A 15,250-nucleotide genomic window follows, 5' to 3' on the forward strand; every position below is an offset into this window, starting at 1 on the left:
CATCAAGACCAAGCATGCACCGGAGAAGAATGTGGCGCCTATATGTTGAGGACAGCAAGAAATTCACTGATGTGGGTAAATGAGCTGCTTCGTTCATCTTGTGTAGTTTCTGTTTTACAAAATGTTTGTTGTTCCTGTGTACTACTATATTGATGACTTGTTAACAGTAATACCAAAATGAGAATATATGCTACGTATAAGTGAAGTGAAAGGAACACGACGAGCAGATAAGCTCATGGACCTCATAACTGAATATATATGACACCGTTCATGGATGGAAAGTTTGAAATATCAACTGTTTTTTACATGCTCTGTTTACTCTTAAATGCAAGCGAGCAGATGGCTAACCCACTTATTCAAGAACAATTTTTTTAACGAACTAGATAGGAGAGCTGCCGATTATTTTTTTTAAAAAAGAGACAGGTCCAGACTGCGCATAACAAAACAACAAAGATGACGCCGGTCGATTGGATTGGGACATCAACACGACCATACAACTCCACTCAAACTCTACACAACAAAACCACCACTCTACTCGACTTATTCAAGAAGTACAGTTACATATGAGCATAACCATTTTCAGTTTGGGAAGCTTCCAGTCACTCACAGGTAGGATACCATCTTCTCAGGACTGACTGCAAATAAGAACATCATGCTGATGCTTCCTCGCTGGCAAACTTGTCTAGGAAGGAAAGCATCTCAGAATTCACTCTTTCAGGCTTCTCTTGCTGCAGGAAATGGTGACCTTCAATAATTGAGACCTCAACATTTGGAACATTGGACTCCAAACCCCCACTCTTGACGTACTTTTCAGTCCCCAAGGACTGGAGACCAACGTCATTCTCACTAAGAATGAACTTTGCAGGAACCATGATTTTCGCTCCACTCCAAGGTGCCATAAGGCTCCAATTTCTGCGAAGACAGCACAACACTGCTTAACTACTTAAAATAATACAAGAAGGCATCAAGAGGTGGGCATAAGGTATGGAGATTATTACATGTCCAACGTGCGGTAGTAGTTTAGGGGTCCTGTGAACCCGGTCTTCTGAAACTTTTCGGCATACTGGCCCAGTTCGTCGTCTGTCATCCAGGGAAGTGGTGACGAAGGTGCCTGAAGAAAGTCTATGATCTCTACTCCAGGAGGAGCAATGAGTTCATCGATATCAAGGGCGTAGAACTTTTTTAGAACAGTTGCAACGTCATAGCGACCAAATGCCCTTTCGGCTCTTCCAGGCTCCTGCAAGCATAGATTCCGGAATAAGAATATAAGATTGGTAAATCCAAATTGCAAACTTCATGATGGAGTTGGCTCTGCTTTTGCACAGAACTAAACCGGAATTAGCATTTGCTTTGGAACTGTGGATACAGCCCTTGTAGTTACTTTTCTTCTCTGCGCCTTGGAGGTGACGGCGATGGACATCTTTGCGCGGAACGGGTGGCAGTTTAGTAATAGGCTTTGTGGCTTGTAATTTGCTTCCTGTTTAGCTCTCAAGGTTTGTGTTAGACATTGACTTGTACATGTGTGGGCCTTGTGCCAGGCGTATAGCAGCCGGCCAGGCTTGTATGGTCAGAGAGATATGAGGAGATCTTGACTGGTGCTGTTTCTATAAACCCAAGATCTCCTCATCCCTATATGTATGTAACCCAGTGTCTCAATCAATCTAATCTACTATTTCCACGCATCCTCATTCTCTTTCATGGTATCAAGAGTCTGGGTTTTTTTCTCTTCCCTTCCACTGCCGGCACTGCACCCTCTGCGCGCGCCTCCTCCCCTGGCGCTGCGTCCCGCGCGCCTCACCACCCTCCCGGCGCCGCATCTCGCGCGCCATCACGCTGCCGGCCGGTGCTGCACCCTGTGCGCCCGCCTGGCCCTGCGCCATGCCTTCTTCCGGCGTTGAAGACACCGTCCTGGCCGCCGCCGCATCTCCTCTCGACGGCGACCCCGCCGCCGAGGAAGCCCGCGCGGCCGCTCGCGCCGCCGAGGAGCAAGCCCTCGCGGCCGCTCGCGCCGCAGAGGAGCAAGCCCGCACGGCACAGATGGCTCGCGCCGCCGAGGAAGCCCGCGCGGCCGCTTGCGCCGCCGAGGAGCAAGCCCTCGCGGCCGCTCGCGCCGCAGAGGAGCAAGCCCGCGCGGCACAGATGGCTCGCGAGGCCGCCCTAGCTCGCGCCGCCGAGGCCGATCGAGAGGCCGCCGCCGCCCAGGCCGATCTGGATGCGGCCGCCGCCCGCCTGCGCGCCACCCAGGAGCGCGCTGCCGCCGAGCACGCCGCTGTCCTTCCTCCCGCGGGCGACAACGACAACGGCTCCCATCACGGTGACGGTGATGACCAGATCGGCATTCTCCAGGACGCTCTTCTTCAGCAGGAAGCCACCGTCCTCCTCAACTTACATGCGCAGGCGGTGTCGGTCCAGAACATCCGTACTCTGGTTCCCCTGCTCCTCGACGTCAACTCCTCCTTCTACGCTCACTGGAAGGAGTCCTTCCTCGACGTCCTCGGCAAGTACTCCCTGCAGTCTCACGTCCTCTCCGACACCGTCTCGCTTGCCTCTCCGTCCTGGGTGCGGATGAACTGCGTCGTTTGCACCTGGCTGATCAACGCCATCTCCGACGACCTCACCGACATCGTCAGTCAGCGCGGGGCTTCTGCTCGCACCATCTGGCTCGCCATCGACTCCCAGTTCCTTGGGAATCGCGTCACGCGCGCCCTCTACGCCGATCAGGAGTTCCGCGCCTTCACCCAAGGCGATCTGTCCGTCGTCGAATATTGCCGCCGCTTCAAGCGTATGGCCGAAGACCTCCGGGACCTCGGCCAACCTATCACCGAGGCGACGCTCGTCCTCAACATCATCCGTGGGCTAAACGAGCGCTTCAGCGCTCTCGGCCTTCATCTCCACCGCAGCAACCCTCTGCCCACTTTTCTGCTAGGTCAGAGACGATCTGCGCCTTGAGGAACTCACCATGGCCAAAGCCCCTCCGGCCACGGCGCTTGCTGCCCTCTCCGGCCCTACTACTGGCAGCTCCGGTGGCCCCAGGCCGCCAGCCTCCACGCCTTCGCGTCCTTCGCCGCAGCAGCCCTCCACCCCGAAGTCGCCACAGCAAGCGACGTCTGACTCCGGGGGCGGCGGTTCCCAGCGCGGCAAGCTCGGTGGCAAGCACCACAACAAGGGCGGCGGCAACTCCGGCGGCAACGGGAGCTCTTCCTCAAGCGGCACCCCTACTTCCGGTGGCACAGGCGGACCAGGCCCAGGCTAGCCCTCCTACCACAATCCCTCGGCCGGCTCCATCTACATGTGGCCGGGCCAACGGGCTCCGGCGCCGCCTCGGTCTGCTGGCCCAATCCAGCAGCCGCAGGCCTACTTCGCTGGCCCAGGACAGTGGGCCGGTCAGTGGGGTGTTCCACCTCCAGCGGCATACACCCCTCCGACTCCCTCTCTTGCTGGTGGGTGGGACCAGCAAGCTCTCGCGTCGAATTTCCAGACCATGTCGCTCCAGCAGCCTCCACAACATGAGTGGTACTTCGATTCTGGTGCCACCAACCACATGACCTCTGACGCTGGTATTCTTTCACCTTCCTTTTCCGGTTCAGCTCTTTCGTCCATTGTTGTCGGCAACGGGAACTTGCTCCCTGTTACCTCCACTGGCTCTACCTTGCTCCCTCATCAGCTCGCTCTTAATAATGTTTTGGTTTCCCCTAACCTTATTAAGAATCTTATTTCCGTTCGTCAGTTCACTACCGACAACAATTGTTCCATTGAGTTTGACCCTCTTGGTTGTTCTGTGAAGGCTCTACCCAGTCGGACCGAGATCGTCAGATGTGACAGCTCTGGGCCTCTCTACCCGCTGCGGCTCCCGACTACTGCCCTCGTTGCGTCCAGCAGTTCCTCTCTTTGGCACCAGCGGCTTGGGCACCATGGTCCCGAAGTTCTTTCCAAACTAGCATCAGTCATTCATAGTCATTCATTGTAATAAACCTGCTAGTCATACTCTTTGTCATGCGTGTCAGTTAGGGCGTCATACTCGTCTTCCTTTTCATGCTTGATCGTCTCGTGCTACTCGTATTTTCCAGTTAATTCATTGTGACCTCTGGACTTCACCTGTTACTAGTGTCTCAGGCCACAAATATTATCTGGTTATTCTTGACGACTGCTCGCATTTTCTTTGGACTTTTCCTTTACGCCTTAAATCTGACACGTTTACCACCCTTTCTAACTTTTTCTCCTACGTGCGCACACAGTTTAGCATCACCGTCCAAGGCATCCAGTGCGACAATGGCCGTGAGTTCGATAACTCTAGCGCCCGTACCTTCTTCCTTGCCCACGGTGTCCACCTGCGCATGTCCTGCCCCTACACCTCGCCGCAAAACGGTAAAGCCGAACGCATTATCCGCACCACTAATAATGTCGTTCGTTCTCTACTGTTTCAAGCAAGTGTCCCCCCCACTTTCTGGGCTGCCGCTCTTAGCACCGCTACCTACCTACTCAACATCCTACCCACCAAAACGCTTAATTTCTCTACGCCGTACTTCTCCCTTCATGGGACGCACCCATCGTATGAGCATTTACGCGTTTTCGGCTGCAAGTGCTACCCTAACCTTTCCGCCACCGCAGCCCATAAACTCGCCCCTCGATCCGCTCTGTGTGTCTTCCTTGGCTACTCCCTTCACCACAAGGGTTACATCTGCCTTGATCGACACACTAATCGTGTGATCATCTCTCGCCATGTGGTTTTCGAGGAGTCTTCTTTTCCCTTCTCTGAAGACCCTGCACCTCCCTCTCGAGCGGCCTTCGATTTCCTGGAAGAACAGACTAACTCGGTGCCGGTGCCTTTTCCACCGTCATCACCTCTGTTGCCTGTAGGTACTACTGGCCGATCGCCCGCACAGCCACGTGCGGCTTCCGGCACGCCGACGTCTCATGCTGGGACCCCGCCTCTGGCACCTCTACCGGTGTTTCGCGCGCCTGATGCGCTTCCAGCGCTCGGCAGCGCGTCCAGCCGGACGCCTAGCAGGCCGTCCGTTCCCGGCGCGCTTCCGCACACGCCACGTGCGGCTCCCCTTGGACGGTTCGGCATCGTCTACACCCGTCGCCTGCCCTCCTCGACGCCCGCCCCGGCCCCTGCGTCCCCGCTGGCTTCGGTGCCGGTCTCGACGCAGGCCTCGACGCCGCCTGCGCCGGCCTTGTTGCGCCCGCAGGCCTCGGCGCAGGCACCTGCGCTCCCCACGCCGCCCTCGGCGCCACCCGTCTCCGAGTCAGCTGCGCCTGCGCCTGTCCCTGCTGCTCCCCAGCTCCCTGCTCGTGCTGTTGCTGTTCCTCCCGTGACCAACGAGCACAGCATGGTCACACGTGGGAAGCGCGGGTTCCGGCAACCGGCACTCTACCAGGCCGAGCCCCTCTCTCCGGTGCCACGGACCTACCGCGCCGCGCTTGCTGATCCGAACTGGCGTGCTGCCATGGAAGCTGAGTACTCCACCCTGCTCTCCAACCACACGTGGGATCCTCTTCCTCGGCCCCCTGGCTCCAATGTGGTCACCGGAAAATGGGTATTCAAGCACAAGTTCAAGGCTGATGGGTCTCTTGAGCGCTACAAGGCTCGCTGGGTTCTTCGCGGCTTCACACAGCGGCCAGGCGTGGATTATTCAGAGACATTCAGCCCTGTCGTCAAGCCTGCCACGGTTAGGACGGTGCTTTCTTTGGCTCTCTCCTGCTCATGGCCTGTTCACCAGCTTGATGTCAACAACGCCTTTCTTCATGGCACTCTCTCAGAGACGGTTTATTACGCTCAGCCATCGGGTTTTGAGGATTCCACTCATCCAGACTTCGTGTGCAGACTACCGTTCTCTCTATGGCCTCAAGCAGGCGCCTCGAGCTTGGTACAGCAGATTTGCCTCGCATCTCCTACACCTTGGGTTTGTTGAAGCCAAGTCAGATACATCCCTGTTCGTCTATCATCGCGGAGCTGACACCATTTACCTCCTGCTCTATGTTGACAACATTGTTCTGACTGCCTCCTCAGATGGTCTGCTCAGGCGCACCATTGATGCTCTTCAGCAGGAGTTCTCCATGAAGGATCTCGGCCCTCTTCATCATTTCCTTGGCATGCAGGTGCAGCACACAGGTTCTGGTCTTTTTCTCTCACAGAGACAGTACATGCTTGAGATTCTTGATCGTGCTGGGATGACAGACTGCAAACCTTGCACTACTCCAGTGGATGTGAATCCGAAACTCTCTGCAGATGGTCCTCCTGTGTCAGATCCTACTGATTTTCGGAGTCTTGCTGGAGCTCTTCAGTATCTCACATTCACCAGGCCTGACATCTCCTATGCGGTTCAGCAAGTCTGTTTACATATGCATGATCCCCGTGAGCCTCACCTTGCTGCTCTGAAGCGCATCCTGCGCTATGTCCGCGGCACTCTTCACATGGGCCTGCTATTGCGCCCCTCTACTGCTCTGGATTTGGTGGTTTACTTTGATACTGACTGGGCTGGCTGTCCTGACACTCGCAAGTCCACCTCGGGCTATGCGGTCTTCCTCGGCGACAATCTGGTCTCTTGGTCTTCGAAGCGTCAGAACACCGTCTCTCGTTCCAGTGCTGAGGCCGAGTACCGTGCTGTTGCCAATGCCGTTGCAGAGGCCTCCTGGTTACGCCAACTTTTGTCTGAGCTGCACTCTCCTTTGCGCAAGAAAACATTGGTGTATTGCGACAACATCAGCGCCGTCTACATGTCTTCTAACCCCGTTCAGCATCAGCGCACCAAGCATGTGGAGATCGATCTTCACTTAGTTCGGGAGCGTGTCGCCCTCGGTGATGTGCGCGTCCTTCACGTCCCCACGACGTCCCAGTTCGCCGACATCTTCACCAAGGGGCTTCCTTCGTCAGTCTTCACGGAGTTTAGATCCAGTCTAAACGTTCGGTCTACCGACGATTTGACTGCGGGGGGTGTTAGACATTGACTTGTACATGTGTGAGCCTTGTGCCAGGCGTATAGCAGCCGGCCAGGCTTGTATGGTTAGAGAGATATGAGGAGATCTTGATTGGTGTTGTTTCTATAAACTCAAGATCTCCTCATCCCTATATGTATGTAACCCAGGGTCTCAATCAATCTAATCTACTATTTCCATGCATCCTCATTCTCTTTCAGTTTGTAATAAGGGCCGGATATAACTCTTTGATATAGAGGCCGGGATATTGTTCAATATTCCTTTATCTAAAAAAGTTATTTTTCTTCTCTGCTTTTCTCTTCTTTCTCTTCTTTTCTCTTTTTCCTTTTCTTTCTTGTCTCTGTTGTATTTAAAAACCTCGTGTTTCCTTTTTTTTCTTCAATAAATTCCAGTAGGGGCGTGCCCCTCCTGTTCACCTCAAAAAAAAAAGGTCACCTGAAGTTTGTTCTTTCCGCCTCAAATCTGTTAAAGCAAGGAAAAAGTATGTCCACAAACCTATTATGTGAGCTTTGCTAATATGTTTTCCAAAAGTACTTTGAACTAGTTTGTTCTTTCCTGAAGTGACAAGACAAGGTCACGATGCGAACTTGCGAAAAGTAGCAAATAATTCCACCAGCATTTCACTATCACCAAGCATTGCAATGCCACTGAAATTTCCAGTCCACATAATAGCTCTGAAGTAGTTGAGCAGCGCAAGAGATCCTCACCTGAAACTGATTGATGTAAAAGCCGTCGCCGAGCTTTGCAAAGGACTCGGTCATCGGGCGAGGGCCGCGGGGAAAGTAGGGAATGCCCAGGATGACGGCGGCGCGCACCCTGTCCGGCCGGAACAAGCAGAGGTGCCACGCCACATGCGCACCCCAATCGTGCCCAACGACCAACACCTACATACACCGCGCGCCCAAGAAATGGTGAAGCAGCTAGCGGCCAACAAAGAATTCAGACGAAAAAAACAAGAAACAAAAGGCACCTTTGGGAGGCGCAGGTGGTCGAGGAGGGCGACCAAGTCGCCGACGATGTGGAAGATGGAGTAGGCGGCTGGGTCGGCGGGAACAGAGGAGTCGCCGTAGCCGCGGAGGTCGGGGGCCAGCGCGCGGAAGCCGCGGGCGGCGAGCGCGGCCATCTGGTGGCGCCAGGAGAGCCACAGCTCCGGGAAGCCGTGGATGAGGACTGCCGGCCCGGTGGAGGGGCCACGCTCGGCGACGTGGAGGGAGATGCCGTTGACGTCCGCGGCCCAGTGCCGCACCTCGCCGGTGCCTTCGGCCTCCATGCTTGGCTGCTCTGCTCGCCTCGCTACGCTAGCTGTTGGATGAGTCAGTCCAACAAGAATAGACGCATGGCACAGAAGTTTTCATCGGGCAACCGAAGCGAGCAAGAGAAATTTCCAAGACAAAAGCTTTGATGCGACAGGCTGGGTAGTATAGAATAAATGAAGCAGTTGATTCGGATGAAAATACGTAAGATTTTGTTGGCAGGAAAGCCACTTGTGGTGCAGTAATTCGAACACAAGAAGTACAACAAAAGGGGGTAGGAGTAAAAGGAACCGAGCTTGGCTTTCATGCAAGCGTCGAAAGAAGAAAGAGAAAACTTGTAGAATTCAGTCACAACTCACAAATCCAATTCCAATGATAAACAGGATCAAATTACTAGCCAAGATACTCAGCAAAATGAGTTGGTTGCCAGTTCAAAAAGAGGAGGCTGATAAACAGAATTCGGAGAAACCAATCTTTGAGTTGTGAATCAAATAAAAGAGGCGAGGTTCGCAAGCATCGGTTAGTAGAGCAAGAAAAGGGAAGAACTTTGGTGAGCCCATGTCACCTCAAGGTAAAAAAAGGAACATCTTTTCTCTTGGGGAGCTCTGTCTTCTGCAAGAAAACCCAACAGCGCCTTATCATCCGTATCGAACCGAAATCGGCGAACAACGAAAGGAGCTCGATTTTGTTTCCCAAATTCAGAGAGAATAAACAGCAACACACCCTACCAACTCTACTGAACCCAAGAAAGCAAGACCAGCCGGGGAACGGAAGAACAGCAATAGCACAGAAGTTTTCATCGGGCAACCGAAGCGAGCAAAGAAGAGCTACACCGACATGCAGGGTCCAATTCTTTGCTGCTGCAGCAGCAGCAAGGAGGAGCTGCAGATGGTACAATAAGGGAGAGGCAATAAGAAAAGAAAATGGGAGGGAAGATGACCTGAGGGCGGGTTGTGCTCCTCTCCTGGGGAGCAGAGCAGGAGCAGGAAACAAGGCAGAGGCAGGGATTGCCTCCACAGCAAAGCTGATCTTCTTGAGGCTGAGTGGGGAGGGGAGGAGAAGAGAAGAGAAGGGGAGAGAGGGAGATGAGAAAGATAATCAATCCTCCCAATATGGGGACAAAATCAGATCCCAGGATTAAAATAAACGATTCCAGAAAGAAAAAGGAACTCCCCCCTTCTCTCTCTAGTCTCCCTGGCTGCCTCCCTCCCTCTGCTGCTGTAGCTCGGAGCTCGTCCGAGGCAGCTCTCCCTCCTTCCAAAATAAAAAAGGGAGAAGAAGCTGAGCTCGCACCACCCACTAACAGCACCATCAGATATGGAATAATGTGTGCCTCAAAAAGAAATTGTTTTTCCTCTTTTATTCATTAACTAGTCCGAGCTAATTAGAATTAATATAAAAATAAAATCAATAATTATAATTATCCATCTCACGCTTTTTTCATCTATTAAATATTCTAATACATACTCTAAAATATATATTTTCATTATTTGTTACAATAGATTTCATTTTGTGCACCTCCATATATATACAATATATATTTAGTTGAACTATTTGTTTGATCTCTTCTATCTATAGTAACTATCCGCAATTTAGATTTGTCCCGCAATTTAGCCAAAACATTATGCAATTAGTTTCGTAATTAGATTTTATTTAATAATTTTAAATACTAAGATTCTTCTTGATGTGACATGATCTAAAATTTATACTCTGAAATCAAACAACTTCTTTATTGAAATGAGGGACCGAAACCGGTTATTAGATGGGGGTGAATGTGAGCGGATCAAAATTTCTTTCGAAATCGATCCGTCGGCCTATATCCCAAAAGATCACCGCAAGCCCTCAAATCTAGGACATGAGAGAATGGCTATGGACTAGCTATCTCTAGGCACATCGCCCTAGGAAGCTACGCTGAAGCAAAACGAGTCGAAATGTAGAACTGGACTGTAGAGACCGGTCAGACCGGTGCAACTCCCCGGTCAGACCGGTCACACCGGTCAGACCGGTGGAAGAGACCGGTGGAAGAGACCGGTCAGACCGGTCGCTCCCAGAAAGCTTGGGAACAAGACTTCAAAAGTTGAATCTCGAGCAAACGAAGTCCAAATCCAACGAAACTTGGAGGACACCTTCACAACTGTCCCGTGAACATATCTCCAAGAGATCTTTCCCAAAAGATTAACAGATCGTGAGAAATCAAAGGAATATCAAAGAAGATTGGGGTTTTCTCAAGAACTCAAAAACTCCAATTCGTGAGAACTCGCGATTCTAGAGGGTTTGACACTAGGCTAGATGAATCAGAATGGTCACAACGAGTCTATCAAAACACGAATCGAAGAGCTTGACTCCTCCAAATACAAAACACACCAAAAGAGGAGAATTCGAGCCCAAAACACAAGAGAGGAAGGGGAGGACGAATACTCAGTACACAAGGGTGAATCTTAACCAGATTTCATTCATAAATCTCATTGGAATTCACCTATACAAGGCTAGAGTCATCCGCCCATCATCCTACCCACTAATTTGAGAGATTAGCTAAACCCTAACCCTCGTTTGCGTTGGAGTCTTTGGCCCTAACCTGGAGCAGGGGAAGGGAAAAAGGAAAAACGAAAAGGATTCGAAAAGACTCAAGAGACTCACCCAGCCACGGGCTGGTGGGGGTATTTATACCCGCCGAGACCGGTCAGACCGGTTGGTCTGCAGCATCCCCCTGTACACGATCTCATCTGACGGCTGAGGTTCTTTCTTCGAAACGAAGTCTTCTCCACGATGCCGCTATGGTGATGAAGATCCGGTTCGCGGTTTTGAAGGGTCCGCGAAACCCGGGTAGGTGGCCGGTTTTGAGAAAACCGCCAAAACTCCACGCGCGGGAAGATTCCCGCCTCCACGCCGGGGCCCTAGACGCTGTTCCCGTCTCGGCCTCCTGACGGCCCTATACGCCGCCCAACGCCTGTCACCTCCTCGACCGCAGCGAGGCCCTAGACGCCGTCGACGCCCGTCGCCTCCGCCAGTCCCGAGACCGACGCCTGTGCCTTCACGACTTGGCGTCTTCAACCGCCGTCCGCCTGCTTGGTTTTGTGGCGCAAACCACGAAACCCGCCTTCCGTCGCCGCTTGCGCCCTTGATCCAGGAGTGGACGCCACAGCTGCCGCCCGGCCCGAGCTCCTCCATGGCAACTCTCCGTCGACACTCGACGCCCGTGTACCTACAACCAAAGACCAAGCGCACGATCACACCGCACGGTTGACAATTCACTCATCACAGCCAGGAGTCAATAATGCTCATTTCTCAATCTTCCCCTTGATGAGTGCATTGTCAACACACCACTTGTAATCAGAGAAGTGATAAAAAGAGAAGCAAGAAAGTGAAGAACTCAAGCAAGTGACACAAAGCTCAGAAAGGCAAGACCAGTCACTTACTCAAGCACATATCGATCCCCTAAGACAAGGGCAACGGCTCGACGCAATCGATCAAAAGCCAAAACATGACTCCTCAAAGACAGAGGTAACGCTCGACGCAGTCATGCTGAAAGCGGAGGGAAAGCGAGGAAAACTCAGGAGCCAGAAACAAAGCAGACACTCACCATCCCTCTCACAAGTGCAACTCTCACCACATCAAAGCCTTGTGCGCAACAAGTTTCAAAAATCAAACAAGTCTCCCCCTTGTTCGATCACTTCTCCCAAAAATTCTCCCCCTTGTTGGCACATGCACACATCAAGCCTAAAAGATGCCTAAAACTCCCCCTGAAATCATGCTATGCAATGAATGTCGTGCAGAGGGTGTACGTGAAACACTCAGGCATACACAGATATGATCAACTAGTGATAGGCATGTGTGCTTCATAAACAGGAACTGAATCTAGCTCAACATGATATATCAAACAATTCTAGAGCTAGCAAGTTCAGTTCAGCAAAAATAAAAGCATCACCCATGATCTAGCAACAGCAAGTAGGAAAAGAAAGCAGTGCTAGTCAAACTCATACAAGGTGATCCAAAGCAGCCAATATATTTTATCATGATTCAATTCTGCATTTCAAACTTATCAAGCAAGTGATTTTACCAGGTGTTAAAAGCTTGTCATGCTTTACTTAGCAACAAGGTCAAGCCTATGCCAAATGCAGTCAGAAGCTTAAGGCACTCGCTTCAGTCATGCACAGCCTTGCTCGGGTTCTCACTAGTGCTATGTGAGCCGTCCTGAAAGCTCGATCAATGCGACAAGCAATACCACCTGAATCTTTTCATTCCATTTCAGACATATTTTAAACAAATTTAACAATTTTAGCTCATGTCAAAGATTACAAGCCATACTAGCATGAATAAGATAGCAAAGCACATCAATACATCCTATCATGCTAGTAGCCAAGACAGGGTAACCATGTTTTCAGATTTTCAAATCAAAATAGCTTAACTCAGATGATATGACATATACTGTGGAGCAAGCTATACATGATCGAGTCTAAGAAACTACACTAGCAAGCACTAGAAGATCATAACAATGTATACAAGAATGCCAGTGCAGTGTAGCAATGCAAAATGCAAACATGTACAATGTATATGCACAATGCAACTACCAAACCTAGAAAATGAAGAGAAGCAAAAACAAAGACCTACAAAGAGCTAACCAAAGAAAAGTCAGCGATCAAAAGGGGTAACAAACCCCAAGCTCCCCTTGCAAGCGAGCCAAGGTGTCCTGCTCAAGTGGTTTTGTGAGGATATATGCGGTTTGCCTCTCTGAAGGGACATGGATCAAGTCTATATGGCCTCTCTCATGATTGTCTCGCAGGAAGTGGAATCAGATATCTATGTGTTTGGTTCTAGAGTGTAGGACAGGGTTTTTTGGCAATGCTAATGGCAGACATGTTGTCTATTAAAATGGGAACCCTATCATAACTCAGTCCATAATCCTGCAAGGTTTGTCTCATCCATAGGATCTAGGAGAAACAGCTAGCATCGGCAACATACTCAGCTTCTGTGGAGGAAAGCGCTACGCTAGCCTGCTTACGAGAGGACCAAGACACCAAAGATGTACCGAGAAATTGACAAGTGCCGGATGTCGACTTGCGATCCAACCGACACCCACCGAAATCGACATCAGAGAAGCCCACCAAAACCAGAGAAGAATCCGCAGAGTACCAAAGACCAAATTCAGGGGTGAATTTCAAATACCTGAAGATGTGTTTCACCACCTGCCTGTGGGAGGTGCGCGGAAAAGCCTGGTACCGCGCACAAAGGCCGACGCCGAACTGAATGTCCGGCCGAGTTGCCGTCAGGTACATGAGAGAGCCAATCATGCTTCTGTACTCCTTCTGGTCCACCGCCTCGCCGTCCAAGTCCTCATCAAGCGCCGTCGAAGTGCTGATCGGAGTCGGCTGAGGTGACAAGTCACTCATGACGAACTTCCGCAGCAAGTCCCTGGTGTACTTCGCTTAATGGACGAACGTGCCCTGAGGAGTTTGCTTGATCTGTAGCCCGAGGAAGAACTGCAGCTCACCCATCATGCTCATCTCGAACTCCCTGGACATCTGCTCAGAAAACTTGGAGACAAGAGCGTGAGAAGAGACACCAAAGATAATATCATCCACGTATATCTGAACTAATAGAAAATCAGTGCCAGACTGCATGAGGAACAAAGTTTTATCCACACATCCCATTTTAAAATCCTGAGCCAACAAAAATGTTTTCAGTCTATCATACCAAGCTCTAGGTGCTTGCTTCAAACCATAAAGTGCTTTCTGAAGTTTATAAACACGGTTTGGAAACTTGGGATTTTCTAAACCAGGGGATTGTTTCACATAAACCTCTTCTTCGATAAAACCATTTAAGAAGGCAGATTTAACGTCCATTTGGAAAACTTTGAAACCCTTAGAAGCAGCAAATGCAAGAAAAATGCGAATCGCTTCCAGACGAGCAACTGGGGCAAATGTTTCCTCAAAATCAATCCCTTCTTTTTGGCAAAACCCCTGGGCAACAAGACGAGCCTTGTTTCGAACAACCAAACCATCATCTCCCTGCTTGTTTTTGAAAACCCACTTCGTTCCGATGGGATTACAAGCAGGTGGAGCCTCGACTAAAACCCAAACTTAGTTTCTTTCAAAATTTTCAAGTTCCTCATGCATGGCATTGACCCAATTAAAATCAGAAAGAGCGTGTCCAATATCCTTGGGCTCAAAAGAGGCAACAAACGCTGAATGAGCAAAGCCAGCGATACTTGTTACCTTGGACCGTGTGACTCGCTCATTGAGGTCACCTAGCATCTGTTGAGGTGGATGACGACGCTGAATGTGTCGCGGCGCTTCACTTGTCGAAGTCGCCTCCTCCTCAACCAAATCTGGTGTCTCCTCAGGTGTAGCTGGTGAAGCCTGAGTCACCTGCTCGATCGGCCCCCGTGAAGTAGACGTAGTCGGATCGGGGTCGTCATCATCGTCCGAGCTCGTGGCGGAGGCAACTGGGTCCACAGCACGCGTGGTAGCCTCAGCCTCACCCTCCGCAGCTTCTTCCTCCTCATCTTCAAAGATGGAGGTGCCGAGCTCATCTTCTCCTGCAACTTCAAAGACAGAAGCATTGCACGGTGCAGTCTCGTCGAAAGTGACTTCACAAGTCTCTCTGACTATGTTAGAGTCAATAAGCAACACACGGTATGCTCTAGAATGAGATGCATAACCGAGAAAAATGCCGTCAGATGATCGAGACTCAAACTTATCAAGATTTTCTTCCTTCAACACAAAGCACCGGCAACCGAAAACTCTGAGATGGTCAACACGGGGTTGGCGTCCAAATCGCAACTCATAAGAAGTCTTGTGCATGAAAGCACGCAAGAAAATGCGGTTGGACACATAACAAGCGGTGTTAACCGCCTCAGCCCAGTACTTTCTAGGAGTCCTACGCTCATCGAGTATCGTCCTAACCATCTCAACCAATGTCTGATTCTTCCGCTCTACAACCCCATTCTGCTGTGGAGTGTAAGGGAAAGAATACTGGTGTTCAAGACTTTGATCACTGCAAAAGGTGTCAAAACGAGCATTTTTGAATTCTGTGCCATTGTCACTGCGAATTGCTCTCAT

General features: G+C 50.9%; 1 protein-coding gene across 1 annotated transcript; it reads right to left on the reverse strand.

Annotated features, from left to right (window-relative positions):
* Positions 1–245: 245 nt before the first annotated feature.
* On the reverse strand, positions 246–9,438 carry LOC120667085 (epoxide hydrolase A-like). The gene is made up of 5 exons (XM_039947108.1): positions 9,133–9,438; positions 7,910–8,241; positions 7,647–7,823; positions 999–1,237; positions 246–912 (listed from the first exon to the last, which is right to left on the reverse strand). Exons 2-5 carry the CDS (start codon positions 8,207–8,209, stop codon positions 651–653), a joined length of 978 nt encoding a protein of 325 aa, XP_039803042.1. The 5' UTR covers positions 8,210–8,241; positions 9,133–9,438; the 3' UTR covers positions 246–650.
* Positions 9,439–15,250: the final 5,812 nt, after the last annotated feature.

Source organism: Panicum virgatum, chromosome 3N (genome assembly GCF_016808335.1).
Source record: "Panicum virgatum strain AP13 chromosome 3N, P.virgatum_v5, whole genome shotgun sequence".
NCBI classification, from domain to species: domain Eukaryota; kingdom Viridiplantae; phylum Streptophyta; class Magnoliopsida; order Poales; family Poaceae; genus Panicum; species Panicum virgatum.